Raw genomic sequence first — 21,641 nt, forward strand, 5'->3', positions numbered from 1 at the left:
GCAAGCTCAACAGGATGGGGCCACTGGGTCTTTGGAAAACAAATCAAGACAGTCTTCTTTTGGGGGTGGCAGTGGCTGAACCCATGGGAGGAGAAAGAACTCTATGCCTCCCCTTAGCTGTTTAGCCATGCTTGCTCAAACTCCAGACCAGAGCCTCTTCAGAAGATGCACTCTGAAGATCTCAGCTCTTAGCAGCCCTTCCTTCCCCCAAAGACCTGAGCTCAGCAAGATGGGGCCTCCAGAACTTGGGAAGACAGATCAAGATAGTCTTCCACTGGATGGCCAAGCCTGTAGGTAAGAGGAAAGACTGACCCCCATTCCAAAGCCTCACAGTTCAGTATTTGTCTGTCTGTACAGGCAGTCCCCAGTTATGAATGAGATAGGTTTTTTAGATTTGTTTTTCAGTTGAATTTGAGTAAGTTAGGACAGATACATTTACCTATTAAATGCACCTTAGATGGAGGTTTTTATTAACATAGTATTTATTTTTTTACCTTTCTGTGCATATAAATACTTAAATATTTTCAAATATAACCTTAAATAATCTTGGATGATGCAGAAGATGATGGACTTGTTGGAGAGGATGGAACTGGTGTTAGAGAGTCAGGGTTTGAGTCTGCTGCTGGATTCAGTTTCTTCAAGTAAAAATCAAGGGAGATTTGTACAGAGCTTTTCTTTTTCTCATCACAAATAGCCCTGTAGCATCTCAGAACTTCAGTAACTGTATGGTAAACATTGGTGAACCTCTCTGTATCAAGATCTTGTTCCTCTAACTTTGCCATTTCTGCTTCAGTGAGATGAAAAGCATCAGCTAATAATTTTGTAGAAAATATTTTTGATTCTGAAGTTTCTAGATCTGTGTTTTTTCCCCTAAATGCTATTGTCTACTGATCTAGCTCCATAAGGTCATCATTGGTTAGTTCTTTACCGTGGGAGTTGAGTAACTTTATGATACCATATTCACTGATGTCCAACTAGAGTTGATTGCCAATAGTCCTTATGGCACTTTGTTCATAAGTATGAATTGTACTTAAGTCAGATGTTTGTAACTCGGGGACTTACTGTAGTTTCTCCAGAGAAATTGTGCACCAAAAGTAGGGTACCCCTGTAGGGTACAGCCTACAGTCTTTTCTGCTGGACTCAATCTTGACAAGGTGGTGTCACCAGTATTTGAAGGACTGGAGTAGTGCATTAGCCAGGCTGGTGTTGTAATAATTATATATTTCAAAGTAGTCTATAAGTTTTGAGTGTCATCTTTGTCATGCCTGAGAGACTCTTGTCCTTAAACCTCATGGCGCTTCTCTAGCCATCTTGTTCATCTTTCTCTAGAAAGCCTTTATAACTGGGCGTTAATATACTTGAGGAGTCTCTGAGATAAAACCAAAGAAAAGCGATCTGCTAAGGGAAGATTGCATATTATTGTTTGAATTTGTCTGAATTTTTTAAAATTAATTTTATTTATTCATTTTAGAGGAGAGAGAGAGAGAGAGAGAGAGAGAGAGAGAGAGAGAGATAAAGGGGGGAGGAGCAGGAAGCTTCAACTCCCATATGTGCCTTGACCGGGCAAGGCCAGGGTTTTGTTTTTTTTTTGTTTGTTTGTTTGTTTTTGTTTTGTTTTTTTTTTTTTTTTAGTAATCAAGCCGGTAGATTTTATGTATATTTTCTTTTATTGTGGACAGTATTACCATATTAGTACACTTATATCTCTGTTGTTGCTGTTTTAAATTTCATTATATTTCAATTATTTAGACTTAAAATCTCACTTATCTTGGATGACTTTCTCTGTTTTGCCCCTCTAAATGGGAATATCAGAGGCTGTACCACCTACGTACCCTTCCCTTCTTCCGCTGATCTGTGAGCCAAGTTATTATGACTCCTCTTGCATAATCTCCTCACAGGTTTTGTTTTTTATTTTTTTATTTTTTATAATTTTATTTTTTTAATGGGGCGACATCAATAAATCAGGTTACATATATTCAAAGATCAACAAGTCCAGGTTATCTTGTCTTTCAATTATGTTGCATACCCATCACCCAAAGTCAGATTGTCCTCTGTCACCTTCTATCTAGTTTTCTTTGTGCCCCTCCCCCTCCCCCTTTCCCTCTCCCTTTCCCCCCTCCTCCCGAAACCACCACACTCTTATCAATGTCTCTTAGTTTCACTTTTATGTCCCACCTACGTATGGAATAATGCAGTTCCTGTTTTTTTCTGATTTACTTATTTCACTTCGTATAATGTTATCAAGATCCCACCATTTTGCTGTAAATGATCCGATGTCATCATTTCTTATGGCTGAGTAGTATTCCATAGTGTATATGTGCCACATCTTCTTTATCCAGTCGTCTATTGACGGGCTTTTTGGTTGTTTCCATGTCCTGGCCACTGTGAACAATGCTGCAATGAACATGGGGCTGCATGTGTCTTTACATATCAATGTTTCTGAGTTTTTGGGGTATATACCCAGTAGAGGGATTGCTGGGTCATAAGATAGTTCTATTTTCAGTTTTTTGAGGAACCACCATACTTTCTTCCATAATGGTTGTACTACTTTACATTCCCACCAACAGTGTATGAGGGTTCCTTTTTCTCCACAGCCTCTCCAACATTTGCTATTACCTGTCTTGTTAATAATAGCTAATCGAACAGGTGTGAGGTGGTATCTCATTGCAGTTTTGATTTGCATTTCTCTAATAACTAAAGCAGATGAGCATCTTTTCATATATCTGTTGGCCATTTGTACTTCCTCCTGGGAGAAGTGTCTGTTCATGTCCTCTTCCCATTTTTTTATTGGATTGTTTGTTTGTTTGTTGTTGAGTTTTATGAGTTCTTTGTATATTTTGGATATTAGGCCCTTATCTGAGCTGTTGTTTGAAAATATCATTTCCCATTTAGTTGGCTTTCTGTTTATTTTGTTATCAGTTTCTCTTGCTGAGCAAAAACTTCTTAGTCTGATGTAGTCCCATTCATTATTTTTTAAGGCCAGGGTTTTGAACCAGCAACTTCAGCATTCCAGGTCGACGCTTTATCCACTGCGCCACCACAGATCAGGCTATCTGAATTTTTTTAAAGCTTTTTTTTGTTTGTTTTTTATTTTTTTTATTTTTTTATTTATTCATTTTAGAGAGGAGAGAGAAAGAGAGACAGAGAGAGAGGAGAGACAGGGGGGAGGAGCTGGAAGCATCAACTCTCCTATGTACCTTGACCAGGCAAGCCCAGGGTTTCAAACCAGCGACCTCAGCATTTCCAGGTCGACGCTTTATCCACTGCGCCACCACAGGTCAGGCCAAGGCTATCTGAATTTTTAAAGCTCCTGTTTTTCTTTTCTTTAACACATTACTAATATATCTTGCCTGTTTATTTATTGGGATCCAATTTTAACGATTTGAACAAATTCCTTTTTATATAAAGGTTATTATTCCTTTGGAAAGAATTTATATGAAATGTCAGTTTGTCATTTCAGTGTCACAGCTGTCAACATGATCTCTCCTGACTGATTAATCCCCTTCATCTTTCTCACTAATCATGGATGTTGCTCAAGTATAGTTTCTCCATTATGTTTTCTTTTTCTACTTGAACAACTCTCAAAGAGTGGTCTGGGGATTCTTGAGACTCTTTTGGGGGCCTCTAAGATCAAAACTACTTTCCTGTTAATATTAAGACATTATTTTCCTTGTACATGTACACTTTAATTTTCTCTGGAATATACCATAGAGTGTTCTCGAGGCTGTGTGACAGTTATGATGTCATTGTCCTAATGGCAAGTGGAATATGTGATGCAGAATCCTGCTGTCTTCTATTAAAGCAGACATTAAAAGATGTGCAGAGTGCCTCTCACTAATTTGTTTTGGAAAATATAGTTTAAAAAATATTAATGTTGCCTGGCCTTTGGTGGTGCAGTGGATCAAGCATCGACCTGGAATGCTCAGGTCTCTGGTTCAAAACCCTGCGCTTGCCTGGTCAGGCATATATGGACTTGATGCTTTCTGCTCCTCCCCCCTTCTCACTCTCTCTCTCTTCTCTAAAATGAATAAAATCTTTAAAAAATATATTAATGTTAACATATAGTGGTTTGATTATTGTTATATTTAAATACATTAAAATATTTATTTTTAACAATCTCATGATTTCATTATTAATGGAGTAAATATTTAAAGAGAGAACTCATGTAAATAAAAATTCTTTTTTATTAAATTTTATTTATTGTGTTTATATGGATTCAAGTATCCCACTGAATATAAATCCCTCACCCCCCACCCATGTCCCTTTTTGTACCCCTTTTGCCCCCCTCCCCCTAACACCCACCCTCCTTCCCTCTAGGATTTGCTGTCCTGTTATCTATAGCTCTGTGTTATGTATATATAATTTCATTAATGCCGTTACCTTCTCTGATCCTATCCCCTTATCCACATTCCCTCATCTGCTGTCCCTCTGGTCCCTGGGACCCCACCTCTACCTCTATTCAATTTCGCAGTTCACTTTGTTCATTAGATTCTACATATAAGTGAAATCATATGATATTTGCCTTTCTCTGCCTGGCTTATTTCACTTAGCATAATAATCTCCAGGTCCATTCATGCTGTCGCAAAAGGTAACATTTCCTTCTTTATGGCTGTGTAGTACTCCATTGTGTATATGTACCACTGCTTTTTTTTTAATTTTTCCTAAGTGAGAAGTAGGGGGGGCAGGCAGACAGACTCCCGCATGCACCTGACCGGGATCCACCCAGCATGCTCACCAGGGGGTGATGCTTGGCCTATCTGGAGCATTGCTCTGCTGCAACCAGAGCCACTCTAGCACCTGAGGTGGAGGCCATGGAGCCATCCTCAACACCCAGGCCAACTTTGCTCCCATGGAGCCTTGGCTGCGGGAGGGGAAGAGAGAGATAACGAGAAAGGAGAGGGGGAAGGGTGGAGAAGCAGATGGGCACTTCTCCTGTGTGCCCTGGCCAGGAATCAAACCCAGGACTTCCATACTCTGGGCCGACACTCTACCACTGAGCAAACCAGCCAGGGCTATATATATCACGGCTTTTTAATACACTCAACCACTGATAGACACTTGGGCTGTTTCCAGATCTTGGCTATTGTAAACAATGCTGCAATAAACATGGGGGTGCATATCTTCTTTTGAATCCCTGATTTGATATTCTTAGGATATATTGCAAAAAGTGGGATAGATGGGTCAAAAGGCAGTTCGATTTTGAATTTTTTTTTATTAAATTTAATGCAGTGACATTGATAAATCAGGGTACATATGTTTCGATTTTTAATTTTTTTTTAAATTTTTTATTTATTTATTTATTTTTACAGAGGCAGAGATAGACAGGGACAGACAGACAGGAACGGAGAGAGATGAGAAGCATCAATCATCAGTTTCCCGTTGCGCGTTGCGACTTCTTAGTTGTTCATTGATTGCTTTCTCACATGTGCCTTGACCGCGGGCCTTCAGCAGACCGAGTAACCCCCTGCTGGAGCCAGCGACCTTGGGTCCAAGCTGGTGAGCTCTTTGCTCAAGCCATATGAGCCCGCGCTCAAGCTGGCCACCTCGGGGTCTCGAACCTGGGTCCTTCCGCATCCCAGTCCGACGCTCTATCCACTGCGCCACCACCTGGTCAGGCTCGATTTTGAATTTTTTGAGGAAACCTCATCCAGTACTCCGCAGTGGCTGCACCAGTCTGCATTCCTACCAGCAGTGCAGGAGGGTTCCCTTTTCTCCACACCCTCCTCAGCACTTATTGTGTGTTGATTTGTTAATGAGCACCATTCTGACATGTGTAAATTGTTATCTCATTGTGGTTTTAATTTGCATTTCTCTGATAATTAGTGACGTTGAACATTTTTTTATATGCCCATTGACTATTTGTATGTATACACTTCTTTGGAGAAGTGTCTATTCAGTTATTTTGCCCATTTTTTAATTGTTTACCTGCCTGGTGTTGAATTTTGGAAGTCCTTTATAAATATTGGTTATTAATTCATCAGACATATTGGCTAATATGTTCTCCCATTGTGTATGTTGTCTTTTTATTTTGTTAATGGTGTCTTTTGCTGTGCAAAAGCTTTATAGTTTGATTTAGTCCCATTTATTCATCCTGTCCTTTATTTCACTTGCCTGTCGAGATAAATCAGCAAAAATATTGCTATGAGATATTGGAGAGTTTCCTGCCTATGTTTTCTTCTAAGATGTTAATGGTTTTGTGACTTACATTTAAGTCTTTTATTCATTTTGAGTTTATTTTTGTGAATGGTGTAAGTGGTGGTCTAGCTTAATTTTTTTCATGTACCTGTCCAATTTTCCCAACACTATTTATTAAAGAGACTGTCTTTACTCCATTGTATGCTGTTATCTCCTTTGTCAAATATCAATAGACCATAAAAGTGTGGGTTTATTTCTGGGTTCTGGGTTCTGTTCCATTGATCTGTATGTCTGCTCTTATGCCAGTACCAAGCTGTTTTGAGTAGAATGGACTTGTAGTATAACTTGTTATCAGGAAGTGTGGTACCCCCCACTTTATTATTCTTTTTCTGTATTGCTGAGGCTATTCATGGTTTTTTGTTTTTTGTTGTTGTTGTTGTTGTTGTTGTTCCATATAAAATTTTGGAATATTTGTTCTATATCTTTGAAGTATGCCATTGGTATTTTAATGGGAAGTGCGTTGAATTTATAGATTGCTTTGGGTAGTATGGACATTTTAATGATGTTGATTCTACCAATCCATGGACATGGTATATACTTCCACTTGTTTGTATCTTCCTTGATTTCTTTTATAAGTGTTTTATAATATTCCAAGTATAAGTCTTTTACCTCTTTGGTTAAATTTACTCCTAGGTACTTTATCTTTTTTTGTTGCAATAGTGAAGGGGATTGTTTCCTTAATTTCTCTTTCAGACAGTTTCTTGTGGATGTATAAAAACACCACTAATTTCTAAATATTAATTTTATATCCTGCCACCTAGCTGAATTCATTTATCAGGTCTAGTATTTTTTTGACTGAGACTTTAGGGTTTTTTCATGTCATCAGCAAATAATGATAGTTTTACTTCTTCTTTTTCAATTTGAATGCCTTTTATTTCTTCTTCTTGTCTGATTGCTGTGGCTAGAACTTCCAGAACTATTTTGGAGAAGAGTGGTGAAAGGGGGCACCTCTGCCTTATTCCTGATCTTAAGGGGATTGCTTTTAATTTTTGCCCATTAAGCATGATTGGCCGTGGGTTTTTCATAGATGGTTTTTATCATGTTGAGGTATGTTCCCTGTATTTCCACTTTTCTGAGAGTTTTGATCATAAATGTGTGCTGGATTTTATCAAATGCTTTTTCTATATCTATTGATATTATCATGTGATTTTTATCCTACCTTTTGTTTATGTGATGAATCACAGTTATTGACCTGCAAATATTGTACTAGCCTTGCCTCCCTAGAATAAATCCCATCTGATCATGATGTATAATTTTTTTCATGTATTGCTGGATCCAATTTGCTAATATTTCATTGAGAATTTTAGCATCTAAGTTCATCAGGGATATTAGCCTATAGTTTTCTTTCTTTGTAGTGTCATTACTTTGTTTTGGAATGAGGAGTAAATAAAAATTCTTTAGGCTTCTTGATAATTTTGAAGACAAAAAGGGTCCTGAGATGAAAAAGTTTGAGAACTGCTGCTCTGTTAATGCTTGCTTTGAGTCCTCTCTTTTGCTAAACCCGTATTTGTTGGGGAGGATGACTCACAGATGAAGACCATACAGTGAAAAGAAGTACTATTTTTTTTCTTCCTGGGACTTTTAACCTACAATTCTGATAGGTAGAGAAGGTACTTTAGGTTAAAAATGAGTTTAAACCTACTAAATAAGCATCTTTTTTGGCATCTCAGAGGTTACTCTCCATGATTCGTATTTCTTTTCTGCTTTTCCAAATAAAGTAACTACAACTGGAATCGGAATATAAACTAGCTTATTTACTGGGATATCTCTTTGTGTCAGGCACTTAGGAACACAGATTTAATAACCTCTCCTCAACTAGCTCAAAGTATAATGGGTAGGCAAAAGGTGATTTTGTGTGTGTACTAGTTTTTATCACCTTCAATATTATACTTAGGATTGTCTTGTTTTATTTTTAATGATTTGACAATACTTATATGTGGGTAAATTGTAAAATTCCTCTCTTAAGCCTTTCTTCTTGTTGCATTTTCCTCTATGTTTGCAGTATCTGGCATGTATTACTTAGACTGAATGTCATGTGCACATCAACAGATATATTTGTGGAGCAAAAATAAGAAATAGAAAGGTTTGTCACTTCTTTGGGCTTGTTAGCATTGGAATATGTGTTATACTCTATATTTTTATTTGAAGGGTCATGTGTATCAACCCACCCATTGGTTTATACATTTGTTTTTGCCAAATGGGCTTGTTAAGATGAAAGTATTGATTTATTTGAACCAACACATGTCACCGTCACTAGTGAAACAAGACATAGTATGCTATAGCACAAACTAGCATCATCCTCCCCCAACCTGGCCCTTTCAGTACAAATATTGGGAATATACACTCGTCTTCTGCCCCAGATCACCTACATTGGAACTAGAAGTAGCAAACTGCTCTCGTAGCCATTTCCTTTTTTCTTTCTTCTAGCTTACTGCTGTCACACTTACCCCTTAAATTTATGTTTTTATCATGTTGCTCCTAAAACACCACAGTGACACCATTGGCTTCCCAGGTGATTCATGATCAATCTCCATCTATTTGCTTAAAGACACCTACCCTGTCCTCTAGTCAAACACAAATGCCAGCTTCATTCTTATCTTAAGCCTTTGGCAATTTTATCCTGGGCCTAGAATACCCTCTCTTATTCCTGATGTCCTTTCTAGCTTTTGAATGCTCCTCTCCATTTTCTGAATGCTGATTGCATGTTTGTTCTAAAAGTTTAATACTTAGATATTGTGTAATTGCATTATAAAAATTTCTCCTCAACTAGATAATAAATTCCTTAAGAGTAGTGACAAGGTAACAAATGCTTTTTATATCCCAGTTCCCTACCCTCATAGTGCAAGGCATAGATTTATTGAGTGTCAGCCATAAGTATGTTGATTGGCTGTTAACCCTTCCTCTCTAACTGGAATCCTCAATGAACATTTAGGGAACATGTTCTCTGGAACACTAGAGTTACTGGAACAACAGAAATGAGAAGTTTGTGTGTATGTACGTAGTCAAAATAGTGGAAAAGATTAAGAAATTATGCAATCAACGTAGAACAAAGGGGGTGTTGAGGGAAAAGCCTGTTTGAACTGAATGGACTTTCACCAGGCTGAAAAGAAGATGGGGTGGGGGGCTGGATGAAATTCCAGATAGAGTATCTGGCCTAAGCAAGTCATGGAGGCATAAAAGTACATGGCCTTTGCGGAGTATAACAATTTTTTTTTGTATTTTTCTGAAGTTGGAAACGGGGAGAGACAGTCAGACAGACTCCCGCATGCGCCCAACCGGGATCCACCTGGCACGCCCACCAGGGGCGACACTCTGCCCACCAGGGGGCGATGCTCTGCCCCTCTGGGGTGTCACTCTGTTGTGACCAAAGCCACTCTAGTGCCTGGGGCAGAGGCCAAGGAGCCATCCCCAGTGCCCGGGCCATCTTTGCTCCAATGGAGCCTTGGCTGCGGGAGGGGAAGAGAGAGACAGAGAGGAAGGAGGGGGGGTGGAGAAGCAAATGGGTGCTTCTCCTATGTGCCCTGGCCGGGAATCGAACCCGGGTCCCCCACACGCCAGGCCGATGCTCTACCACTGAGCCAACCGGCCAGGGCCTGGAGTATAACAAATTTATAGTAAGAGATAAGTCTATCTGGGTAGATGGATCTATATTTGATAGGATCCTGAGTGCCATGAAAAGAAATTTAAAGTTGACCATATAGGCCAGTGGTTGGCAAGCCACAGCTCGTGAGCTACATGTGGCTCTTTGGCCCCTTGAGTGTGGCTCTTCCACAAAATACCACATGCTGGCAAAAGTCAGCTTAGGAGTACAGTAATTAAATTAATAACAATGTACCTACCTATATAGTTTAAGTTTTAAAAATTTGGCTCTCAAAAGAAATTTCAATCGTTATACTGTTGATATTTGGCTCTGTTGACTAATGTGTTTGCCGACTACTGGTATAGGCAATGCAGAACCCGCTTATGATTTTCAGCAAGAAAGTGACAAAAGGCACTGAAAATTACTGTAAGCTGAAAAAGTCAGCTATGTCACACAAAATATTCATCAAAACAACATTTTTTTTCTACTTGTTCACCTCCCTGGGCCTCTATTATATGACAAGTCCTATTCGTAATCCACCAGTTGGGATAATAAATCAAATTTCCTTACTTTGTTATTGGCCTACCATAAAATCTGGCTGACCTCAGGCTTCTGACCATCTAGAGGTTTGATTTATTCCAGATGTGCCATTCTCTAGGATGACGTGTCGTAGCAGAGCCCCAAGATGTTATGGAAGAAAGCACTGGACTTAGAGTTCAACTAGATATAGGTTCAAATCTCAGCTTTAAAGAACTTTAGGTGATTTTCACATTTTTCTTCTGCTTTAAATGTTTTCTCTTGAAATTCTTAATATATGCAAAATAAAACCAAAGACTGTATGAGAATGGTGAAGCAAATACCACTTTTAGTTTTACTGATTGTATTTATTTTCTTTGTTGAACTCACATTTATAAATCTGTTTTGCTAGATTTACTTGCTGCTTCCAATTTTCTTTTGTTGACTCTTTGTTTCTATGTATTTATTAAGGAAACACTTTATAATCTAAACAGTGATCCAGATAGCTGCTCCAGGAAATGTTTGAAACGAGGCAGCTCAATTTAGCTGAATTGTTCTATGTCACTGGGTTACAGGAAGAAGTTTGTAAGGTCCCTATGGAGAAACTGTTAAGTTTTCCAGCTTCCCCTTTGTTAAATCTTCATCTTGTACTGTCATTATTTTGTTTTAATAAATTCCCAGAACAACAGTTATGCCGATCTGAAAATATGACTACAAGACATGTCCCACAGTCAAACATAAATTGTTTTTGGATTCCTCATACATTTTTTTCTATGATTTGTGTGGCTAATGTAGAGTTGCTAGAACTGTGTATTTTAAATCATTTCCTGAATGTAACAATAAATAGTGGAGAGAAAGGGGAAGAATTCTACATCATTTTGCAAATTGTCTTGCTTTCTTTCAGTGCTAGTTACTATATGGGATTCATTGGCATTTAATAAATTTAAACAAGAACAAAACCTCTTGAGGTGTGTGTACTACCCTTTTATACTCAGTCCTTCTCATTAGCTAAAATGGTGCTTGTTTTCAGCTAAAATTTCTAGAAACCTGAAATACCTATTCTTGATATTAAATGCTTTTGTAGGTTCATTGAATGTAATAAATCCCAGAGTTAGACAAATATTAATTTAAAATATTGACTCTAATGTCACCTTGAGAGCAGAGAAGATTACTTATTTGCATTTTATTTTTTGTGTGTATGTGATTAAGTTAATGTTATTTCCACTGTTGTCGTTTTTTTTCATTTTTATTCTATTAAGTTTGAGGTAGCAACAGGAGCGTCAAGTGGAGTTCTTGGGAACTCAGGACTGGAGTCTGAGGTAGAGGTGAGAACTAGACATAGTAGGTTTTCTTAAAGTATAAAATTACATACAGTAAGTCCCCCTTTATCCAGTTTCACTTTCTGCATTTCAGTTACCCATAATCAACTATGGTTCACAAATTTTAAATGGAAAATTCAGAAATAAATATTGTATAAGTTTTAAATTATACACCATTCTGAGTACCATGATGAAATATTGCATTGTCCTGCTTCATTCCACTCTGGGTGTGGATCACCCGTTTGTCCAGTGTATTCATACTGTATCTACTGCCCACCTGCTAGTCACTTAATGGTCATCTCAGTTGACAGATACATTATCAGAGAGAGAAAGAGAGACTCACACACACAACATTCATATAACTTTTATTACAGCATATTGTTATAATTGTTCTATTTTATTGCTAGTTATTGTTGTTAAATTCTTGCTGTGCCAAATTGATAAATTAAACTTTTATTATAAATACATATGTACATACAGAAAAGAATAGTACATGTACGGTTTGGTATTTTCTGTGGTTTCAGGCATCCACTGGGGGTCTTGGAACAGTATTTCTCATGGATAAGGAGGGGGCTTTCTGTAAATGAGAATAAGGCAGGGAAGGAGCTGTTATCTCAGATCCAGAGCAAAGCCGAAGGGTTCTTCCCCCCTTAACTAGAGTAAAGATACTTTTTCCTGGATGACAAGGAAGACAGACAGAGATTCAAGATTTCCTATGTATTGTTAGTAATAAGACAAAACTGCTAAGGAACCTGTGGTCGTTCAGGTTCCCTAGATGTGCAGCTGAAACAGGGAATATGTGTATGTGCATTGTTGTAGGAGGGCTTGGAGAAGGGGAGTGAAGGAAGCAGGATAGAGCAGGGGGAAGAGTCTACCGAGTATGAAGGACTGGGGAACAGTGAAGGAGCTCTGCTAAGACCACAAAACATGGATTCTTAGTGTCCTGGCACTCATTTGATCCACATAGTGTGGTTAGAGTTTTCGTTGTAGCTAAGGGAATGGTTTGATAATTGGTAGTTTTATACATTATTAGTACCTGTGGATAAATGACCCTACCTTCCCTACCTGACCATATGTGACCATGCCAGCATGGTAATGTTCTTGGGGAACCTATTGTTTACATCACGTCATTTACTGCACAGAGTTTAAGTTATTTCTGTGTATTAAGGAAGGATATTGGGAATGAATTTCTTTCATTTATATTCATCCTTATCCATAAGTGAATGGCAGGTTTCACTTGGAACATGTGTTCTCTTGGTTTCAACCATCACCTTGATGTTGATAACTCCAAAATCTTTGTCTTCCACCCTGGTCAGATAATTCAGTTTGTTAGAGTATTGTCCTGATTCACAGAGGTTGCTGGTTCAGTCCCAGGTCTGTGCACATACAGGAACAGATCAGTGTTTCTGTCAATTGATGTTTCTGTCTCTCTTTTCCTTACTCTCTAGAATCAATAAAATCTTTTTTAAAAGCCTGACCTGTGGTGGCACGGTGGATGAAGTGTCGACCTGGAATACTGAGATCACTGTTTTGAAATCCTGGATTTGCCCCCCCCCAGTAAAGGCACATATGAGAAACAAATACTATGAGTTGATGCTTTCCACTCCCCCCATTTCTCTTTCTCTCCTTTCTCTAAAATCAATAAATAAAATCTTAATTTTTTTTTCTTTCAATTGCCACCTCATCTGTTCTACCCAGCATCATTTCTGTATCTGACCCACTATCCCACAATGATTTATACATTGTAGGTGGTTCATAAATATTACTCACACTTCAGTCAGGCTGGTTTCCTTATTACAAGTGAGGTATTATGAAATTGAAGACATGATTTAGAGTTTAATTTATTTATTTTTTATTTTTTACAGAAACAGAGAGTCAGAGAGAGGGACAGATAGGGACAGACAGAAGACAGGAAAGGAGAGAGATGAGAAGCATCAAGTCTTTGTTGCGGCACCTTAGTTGTTCATTGATTGCTTTCTCATATGTGCCTTGACTGGGGTGGGGGGACTACAGCAGAGCCAGTGACCCCTTGCTCAAGCCAGCAACCTTGGGCTTCAAGTCAGTGACCTTTGGGCTCAAGCCAGCAACCATGGGGTCATGTCTATGATCCCACACTCAAACCAGCAACCCCATGCTCAAGCTGGTGAGCCATGCCCAAGCCAGATGAGCCTGCGCTCAAGCCGGCAACTTCGGGGTTTTGAACCTGGGTCCTCTGCATCCTGTTTGACACTCTATCCACTGTGCCATGGCCTAGTCAGGCTAACCCTTTTTTTTTTTTAACACTAACTGGGAAAATTACTTAGCCTCTCTGAGCTTCAGTTTTCTTACCTGAACTAGGAGTGGTACTGCCATAGCATAGGAACTTTGGAAAAATTAAGTGAAAGTATTCACTTTAAGCACATAAGCCTAAAAATTGATAAGTACCTGGTAAATGTAGTTCTTACTCCTTTATGCTCAATGTTTAAAATATTTAATTTTAAACTGAAGGTAGATCCTTATAGATCTGCTATGATTGCAGTTGTTCAGGCCTATTGCTTAATTTGTCCTGTTTAGTTTTTACCACATTCATCACACATGGTTCTGATAACCTAGTGTAAGAAGTTTCTTAAAAGTGTTGGAGCCTAGCCCTGGCCATTTGGCTCAGTGGTGGAGCATCGGCTTGGCATGCAGGAGTTCTGGGTTCGATTCCCGGCCAGGGCACAAAGGAGAAGCGCCCATCTGCTTCTCCACCCCTCCCCCTCTCCTTCCTCTCTGTCTCTCTCTTCCCCTCCCGCAGCCAAGGCTCCACTGGAGCAAAAGTTGGCCCGGGCACTGAGGATGGCTCCATGACCTCTGCCTCAGGTGCTAGAATGGCTCTGGTTGCAACAGAGCAATGCCCCAGATGAGCAGAGCATCACCCCCTGGTGGGCATGCTGGGTTGATCCCAGTCGGGCGCATGTGGGAGTCTGTCTGACTGCCTCCCCGTTTCCAACTTCAGAAAAATACAAAAAAAAAAGTGTTGGAGCCCTGGCTAATTGGCTCAGTGGTAGAGCATTGGCCTGGGTGTGGATGTCCCAGGTTCAATTCCCCATCAGGACACATAGAAGGAGTGACCATCTTCTTCTTCACCCTCCCACTCTCCCTCTCCTCTTACAGCCATGGCTCAGTTGGAGAAAATTGGCCCCAGATGGTGAGGATGGCTCCATGGCCTTGCCTCAGGTGCTAAAATAGCTTAGTTGCTGAACAACAGAGCAATGGCCCCATATGGGCAGAGCATCACCCCATAGGGGGCTTTCCAGGTAGATCCTTGTTGGGGCACATGCAGGAGTCTGTCTCTCTACCTCCCCGCTTCTTACTTAAGAATAAAAAAGTGTTGAAATACCTCAAAAGGAATATTATTTGCCTAATATAATAGAACTTTGCTGACTATGATTATCAATCAAGATTTCATTAAAAAAATGGGAGTAGATAACAAAGTTGGCTATAATTCTGGTTTCATAAAAATCAATATACTAAGATTTTTTGAGTAAAATTTATATAGGAATATTTACACTTGAAATGCAAAACATGGTTTGTCTTTAATATTAAATTCCTGAGCAGAGAACAACATTGAATGGCACAGTATACCTCTTTGCCCCAGTATTTCTGTGCTTCACTCCCAAATGGCTAGCACATTTCCCAATATTGATGTGTAGTTTTTACCTCAGTTGATTCCTTGTGAACTGCTTTGAATTTTGTATACATATCCATATTTGGTTTGTTTGTTTGCATGATTCTCAAAAAACTGCTATCAGCTACATGGTAAGGGTAGAGGTACATTACATCTGGAGGGTAGCTGAATATGGAGAGTATGAAAGGAAAAGTATAAAAAAAGACATAAGGGCCCTGGATGGGTTGCTCAGTGGTTAGAGTGTCTTCCCAGTGTGCCAAGGTTAATGGTTCAATCCCAGTCAGGACACATATGTGAAGCAACCAATGAATGCAAACTAAATGGAACAACTAATTGGAACAACGAGTTGATGCTTCTTTCTCTCTCCTCCCCCTTCCTCTCCACTCTCCACTCTCCTTTCTTCTCTCTCTCTCTCTCTCTCTCTCTCTCTCTCTCTCTGGAAGCAATGGGGAAAAAAGACCACAACACATTAAAAAAAAGACATAAGAATAAACGGTACCCAAAAGGGGAAAACTACCCTCATGTTCATTAACTGATGAATGGATAAACAAAATGTGGTATAGCCATACAATGGATATTATTCATTCCTAAAAATTAATGAAGCACTGATATATGCTATAACACAAATAAGCCTTGAAAACATTCTGAGAAGTGGGCAAAGCTAGACACAAAAGGCCCTATGTTATATGATTACATTTGTTTAACATATCCAGAGTCAGCCAATCATAGAGACAGAAAGACAATAGAAGTTATATAGGGCTGGGAGGAGGATGGAGAATTGTATTGACTGGGTACAGAGTTTCTGTTTGAGATGATGAAAAAATTGTGGAAATGGCTAGTGGTGATGATTGCACAACATTGTAAATGTACTTAATGCTGCTAAATTATCAAGTTTAAAAATGGGTCAAATGGTACATTTTATGTTATATGTATTTGCCACAACTTTATTTGTTTTAAAATTTATTTATTGATTTTTAGAGAGAGAAAGGAAAGAGAGAAAGAGAGAGAATTAACAATTTGTTGTTCCACATGTCCATGTGTTCAGTCATTGATTCTCATATGTGCCCTGACCAAGTATCAAACCTGCAACCTTAGTGTATCAGGACAATGTTCTATCCAAATGAACTACCTGGCCAGGACTATTTACCACAATTTAAAAAAGAATAAATAAGGGGCTTGGAAGTCATTGTAATAAGCCTCCTGTTTTTATTTCTGCACAGGAGCCATGGCTAATAGAGGCTTTCAGCAGGGGAGTTTCAACAGCTTCCAGAGCAACTCCAGTGATGAAGACCTGATGGACATACCAGGGACAGCTATGGATTTCTCCATGAGAGATGATGTTCCTCCCTTAGATGGAGACATAGCAGGTATCATTATTGATGATGACAATTTGTCTTTTAGAAATTATTTTTAACATACATATAGTAAAGTTTATTTTCTGGTGCTAGTCCTATGAGTTTTAACCCATGCATAGATTCTGGTATCCACCACCACCGACAGGATACAGAACAGTTTAATACTACCTTTGCAGTCAGACCTCCCTACTCTCAACCCTTGGTAATCAGGGATCCATTCTCTGCCCCTATAGTTTTTTATTTTCAAGAATGTCATATCAGCCCTGGCTGGTTGGCTCAGTGGTAGAGCCTCAGCCTGGCGTGCGGGGGACCCGGGTTCGATTCCCGGCCAGGGCACATAGGAGAAGCGCCCATTTGCTTCTCCACCCCCACCCCCTCTTTCCTCTCTGTCTCTCTCTTCCCCTCCCGCAGCCAAGGCTCCATTGGAGCAAAGATGGCCCGGGCGCTGGGGATGGCTCCTTGGCCTCTACCCCAGGCGCTAGAGTGGCTCTGGTCGCGGCAGAGCGACGCCCCGGAGGGGCAAAGCATCGCCCCCTGGTGGGCAGAGCATCGCCTCTGGTGGGTGTGCCGGGTGGATCCCGGTCGGGCGCATGCGGGAGTCTGTCTGACTGTCTCTCCCCGTTTCCAGCTTCAGAAAAAAAAAAAAAAAAAAAAAAAAAAAAAAAAAAGAATGTCATATCAAAATGGAGCTGCATAGTATGTTACCTTTTGAGACTGACTTCATTTACTCAGCTTAATGCCTTGGAGAGTCATCCAATTTGTTCATTCCTTTTTTTTGGCTGAGTAGTGTGCCATGGAGTGTGGGGTTGCTGGGTAATGTAATAAATATATATTAAATTTTATAAGAAACTGCTAAACCATTTAGTGGCTATACTAGCTATGTAAGATAGTTCCATTAGTTCAACATCCTCAACAACTTGATATGTTCTGTAATTTTTATTTTAGCCATTCTAATAGCTATGTAGTATTATCTAGTCATGGTTTTGATTTAATTTTCCTAATGGTATATGATGTTGACCATCATTGTATGTGCTTATTTTCCAGCCTTATATTCTTTTTGATGAAATGTCTATTCAAATCCTTTCTCCTTTATAATTGGCATTGGTGTTTTTTGTTTGTTTTTTTTTTTGTATCTGGAATATGTTTATAAAATTATAATTCCCCTCAGATATTATTTGGCTATCCATTAACATCATTCTTTTCAATGGCTGCATACAATTTCATAGTATCACTGCACCATAGTTTATTTAACCAAGCTTGACACACATTTCAGTTGTCAACATTATATCCACAGATGATAAATGTTGGCAAGGATGTGGAGAAAATGAAACCCTCATGCACAGTTGGTGGGAATGCAGACTGTTGGTGCAGCCTCTATGGAAAACAGTATGGAGTGTTCTAAAAAAAAAAATTAAAAAATGGGCCTGACCAGGTGGTGGCGCAGTGAATAGAGCATCGGACTGGGATGCAGAGGACCCAGGTTCGAGACCCCAGCTTGAGCGTGGACTCATCTGGTTTGAGCTAAAGCTCACCAGCTTGGACCCAAGGTCTCTGGCTTGAGCAAGGGGTTACTTGGTCTGCTGAAGGCCGGTGGTCAAGGCACATATGAGAAAGCAATCAATGAACAACTAAGGTGTCGCAACAAAAAACTGATGATTGATGCTTCTCACCTCTCTCCATTCCTGTCTGTCTGTCTGTCCCTATCTATCCCTCTCTCTGACTCTCTCTCTGTCCCTGTAAAAAAATAAAAATAAAAATAAAAATAAAAAAATGGAACTGTCTTATGTCCCAGCATTTCCACTTCTGGGTATATATTCACAGAAATCCAAAACACTATTTCAAAAGAGTAAATGCATGCCTATGTTCATTGCAGCATTACTTACAATAGCCAAGAGTTTGAAGCAACCCAGGTACCCACTAATAGATGAGGGGATAAAGAAGTGGTGGTACAAATATACAAAGGAATGTTACATGGCCACAAAAAAAGAGTGATATGTTACCATTTGCCACAACATGGATGGACCTAGAGAGTATTATGCTCAGTAGAATAAGTCATTCAGAAAGACAAATACCATATGATTTCACTTATATGTGAAATCTAAAGAACAAAATAAGTGAATAAACAATTGAAACACTCATAGACACAGAGGGAGAACTAATTGGTGATTGCTAGAGGGGAGGGATTGGGGGACTGGGTTTTTGAAAGATATGAGGAAGGTTGGGGGATGGGTGAAAAAGGTGAAGGGATTAAGAAGTACAAGTTGGTAGTTACAGAACAGTCATGGGGATGTAAAGTACAGCATAGGAAATAGAGTCAATAATATTACAATAACTATGTATGATGTCAGATGGGTACTAGATTTATTGGGGTGATCACTTAGTAAGTTGTATAATGTCCAATCACTGGGTTATACATCTAAAATTAATATAATGTGTGTTAGCTGTACTTGAAAAATAAAAAATCTAAAAATAAAATTATCTACTTACTATGAAGGAAAAATATCTACAAATATTTAAAATTTTTATATAGTTAGGTATTATCACCCTTTTCTTTTGTCACTTCTGTGTTCCTTGTAATTAGAGAGGACTACATCACTTTAAAATTAAATTTGTATAATTAGTTAAAACTACTGTTTGTTTTTTTAACTGATTGGGATTGCCATTCTCAAAGTAAAATAAGAGGACCAGAAAATACTGTCAAAATTTATTTTAAAAATTTATATTTAGGACATATGGCATTGTAGATACTTTGTGATGTTCTGTACATTAACAAGACACCATCCCTGCCTTGATTCTAGCTAGCTCAACAGATACCTAAAGACTTATGATAGTACCTACCTCTTTGAGTAGTTTTCAGGATTAAATGAGATAATAACATACAAAGTGCTTATAACTAACTGTACCTGGCATTGAGTAAATGCTCAATAAAATGTTAGTTATTACAAGTGTTATAGCTCTTATAAGAACTTAGTAAAAAAAAGGCATTCTGTGTGTGTATGTGTCTGTCTGTGGAGAATTGGAAAGGATATCATATGTTTGAAAAGGACCTTGAAAGATTGAGTATTTGATAGGAAGAAGAGCATTCCAGGTAAAAAGCAAGATTTTACAGAGATATCAACAGCATAATATACAGAGGTGTGAAAAAGGCAGAATATAATCCCAAATAAGTAAGTAGAAGAGAATAAAGGGGATAAATGGTAATGGAGGGAGACTTGGGTGGTGAACACACAAGATGATATACAGATGGTATATTATAGAATTGTATGCCTGAAACCTATATAATTTTGTTAAACAATGTCACCCCAATAAATTCAATAAAAAAATAGGGAAAACAAACAAACAAGAACTGCAGATTCAAAAGGATAACAAGAAATTTGCCTAGTAAATGTATCTAGGAAAGAGACAGAAGGGAACCCCTGAATTTAAAGTTCATAAAAGAAAGGTACTTATTGTTTGGTATTTAGTGATTTTTTATATTTGCCTACTTCTATAATGGAGGCACATGTTTGTGTATCACATTCATTTCTGTGTATTTATAACTGTAGTGAGTCAGTTATAACAATTACTGGCTCTAGCAAAGTGGTCAATGAGGGTTTCCATAAACTTAAACTGGCTACTTCTCTTTAAACTTTTTGGCTAAACCAGAGTGGTTTAGCTTAGTTATCATCATTGCTTCTAATAGAAAATTATTTCATATGGCATTCGGACCACCAAAGTACTTTTTGTGTGTTCACCTTGTTCTCAGTAGATGATTGTAGCAAGTGAGTATCCTTTGCTCCCATTTAATAGACCAGGAAACTGAGGCAGCTAAGATTTTGGCATTGTTTGTGATTGTACATTGTTTTTACATGAGTAGTCCTTCACCACTTTTCACTAGCCTTGTGGTCATTCTGACCATAAAATAATGATGCTGTTTTTCCATGACCCATGAAAATCAGTCCGGTCACTATATTCTGTAGTGATATTAACTTTCTTGCTTTTATTTTTCATTGTTCCTACTTAACATTTACACATAAGATTTCCTAATTAAAAAAAAACAGAAAAGGTCATAAAGTCATTGATATTTGGTGGTGAAACTGTGAGTAAAATACTACACTTTGTAGCAGGCACAATAGCATGTACTGAAAAGATTAGTTAAAATGAGCTTGAGAGGCAGAAATGGTTCTTGTTTTCCAGATGACTAGAGGGATTGACTTATGAGGAATGAAGAAATAAAGTATGCATGGCATAGTTAAATGCATCTGAGGTAGTGTTATTGAGAAGATTAGTTAAACTGTGATAAAAAAAAATCTAGGCAAAATATCAAAAGACTCATTGAATTAAGACAACAGGAATGGAGAAAAAAGACTAAGTTTTGTAAATTTTTCAGAGGAGGTCTTAATAGGACCAATTAAATATGGAAAATAAACTAGAAGAGAGTCATGTGTGACTTTAAATTCCAGACGGAGTATGAGAGCAGGTCATGACCCTCTGGCATGTGACAACGTGCCTGGACCACCCCTGTGAGCCTCAACATAACCTTCCAACATCTCAGGGAAGGAAAAACAATCTTTTAAAATGAAAACCTTGCGGGTACATGAAATCCCAGTAAGTTGTAAAACAGTTCTATTTGTTCTGCCATGCTATCAAAAAAGATTATACTATATCTCCAGAGAGAAATGGAAAACATCTTGGGCTCCAGTTCATGGAAAAACCTACCATCATCACCTCAGTTAGACTATCCCAAACTATCTGATTCAAGCAGTTATGTAGATGGTGCTGGGAGGACAAGGAAAGAGAATTCAAAATTCATCACCTTCATAATACTCAAACTTCCCTAAACACTTAACTTGGGAGAATGATAATTGTAGCTGCTGCTTTTTTTCCCCATTAGACCAATCTTATTTTATGTAATATATATATATATATATAATATCTATTATAAATTCTATGGAAAAAAATACATAATCCCACCTCAGATGAACCTTTCATTCTCAAAATAGGTACAAGTCACAAATGATATAACTTTGAGAAGAATATAAAAAGCA

The 21,641-nt window shown here is 38.5% G+C and overlaps 1 protein-coding gene across 2 annotated transcripts in view; it reads left to right on the forward strand.

Annotated features, from left to right (window-relative positions):
* Window positions 1-21,641, forward strand: part of CLCN5 (chloride voltage-gated channel 5) — a 225,669-nt gene that overhangs the window by 149,530 nt on the left and 54,498 nt on the right. For both annotated transcript variants that reach the window (XM_066248951.1, XM_066248950.1), the window contains one exon: window positions 16,480-16,626. In XM_066248951.1, coding sequence (XP_066105048.1) covers window positions 16,480-16,626 — 147 coding nt within the window. The remainder of the gene's footprint in view (window positions 1-16,479; window positions 16,627-21,641) is intronic.

The sequence above is a fragment of the Saccopteryx bilineata genome, chromosome X, assembly GCF_036850765.1.
Source record: "Saccopteryx bilineata isolate mSacBil1 chromosome X, mSacBil1_pri_phased_curated, whole genome shotgun sequence".
In the NCBI taxonomy this organism is placed as follows: domain Eukaryota; kingdom Metazoa; phylum Chordata; class Mammalia; order Chiroptera; family Emballonuridae; genus Saccopteryx; species Saccopteryx bilineata.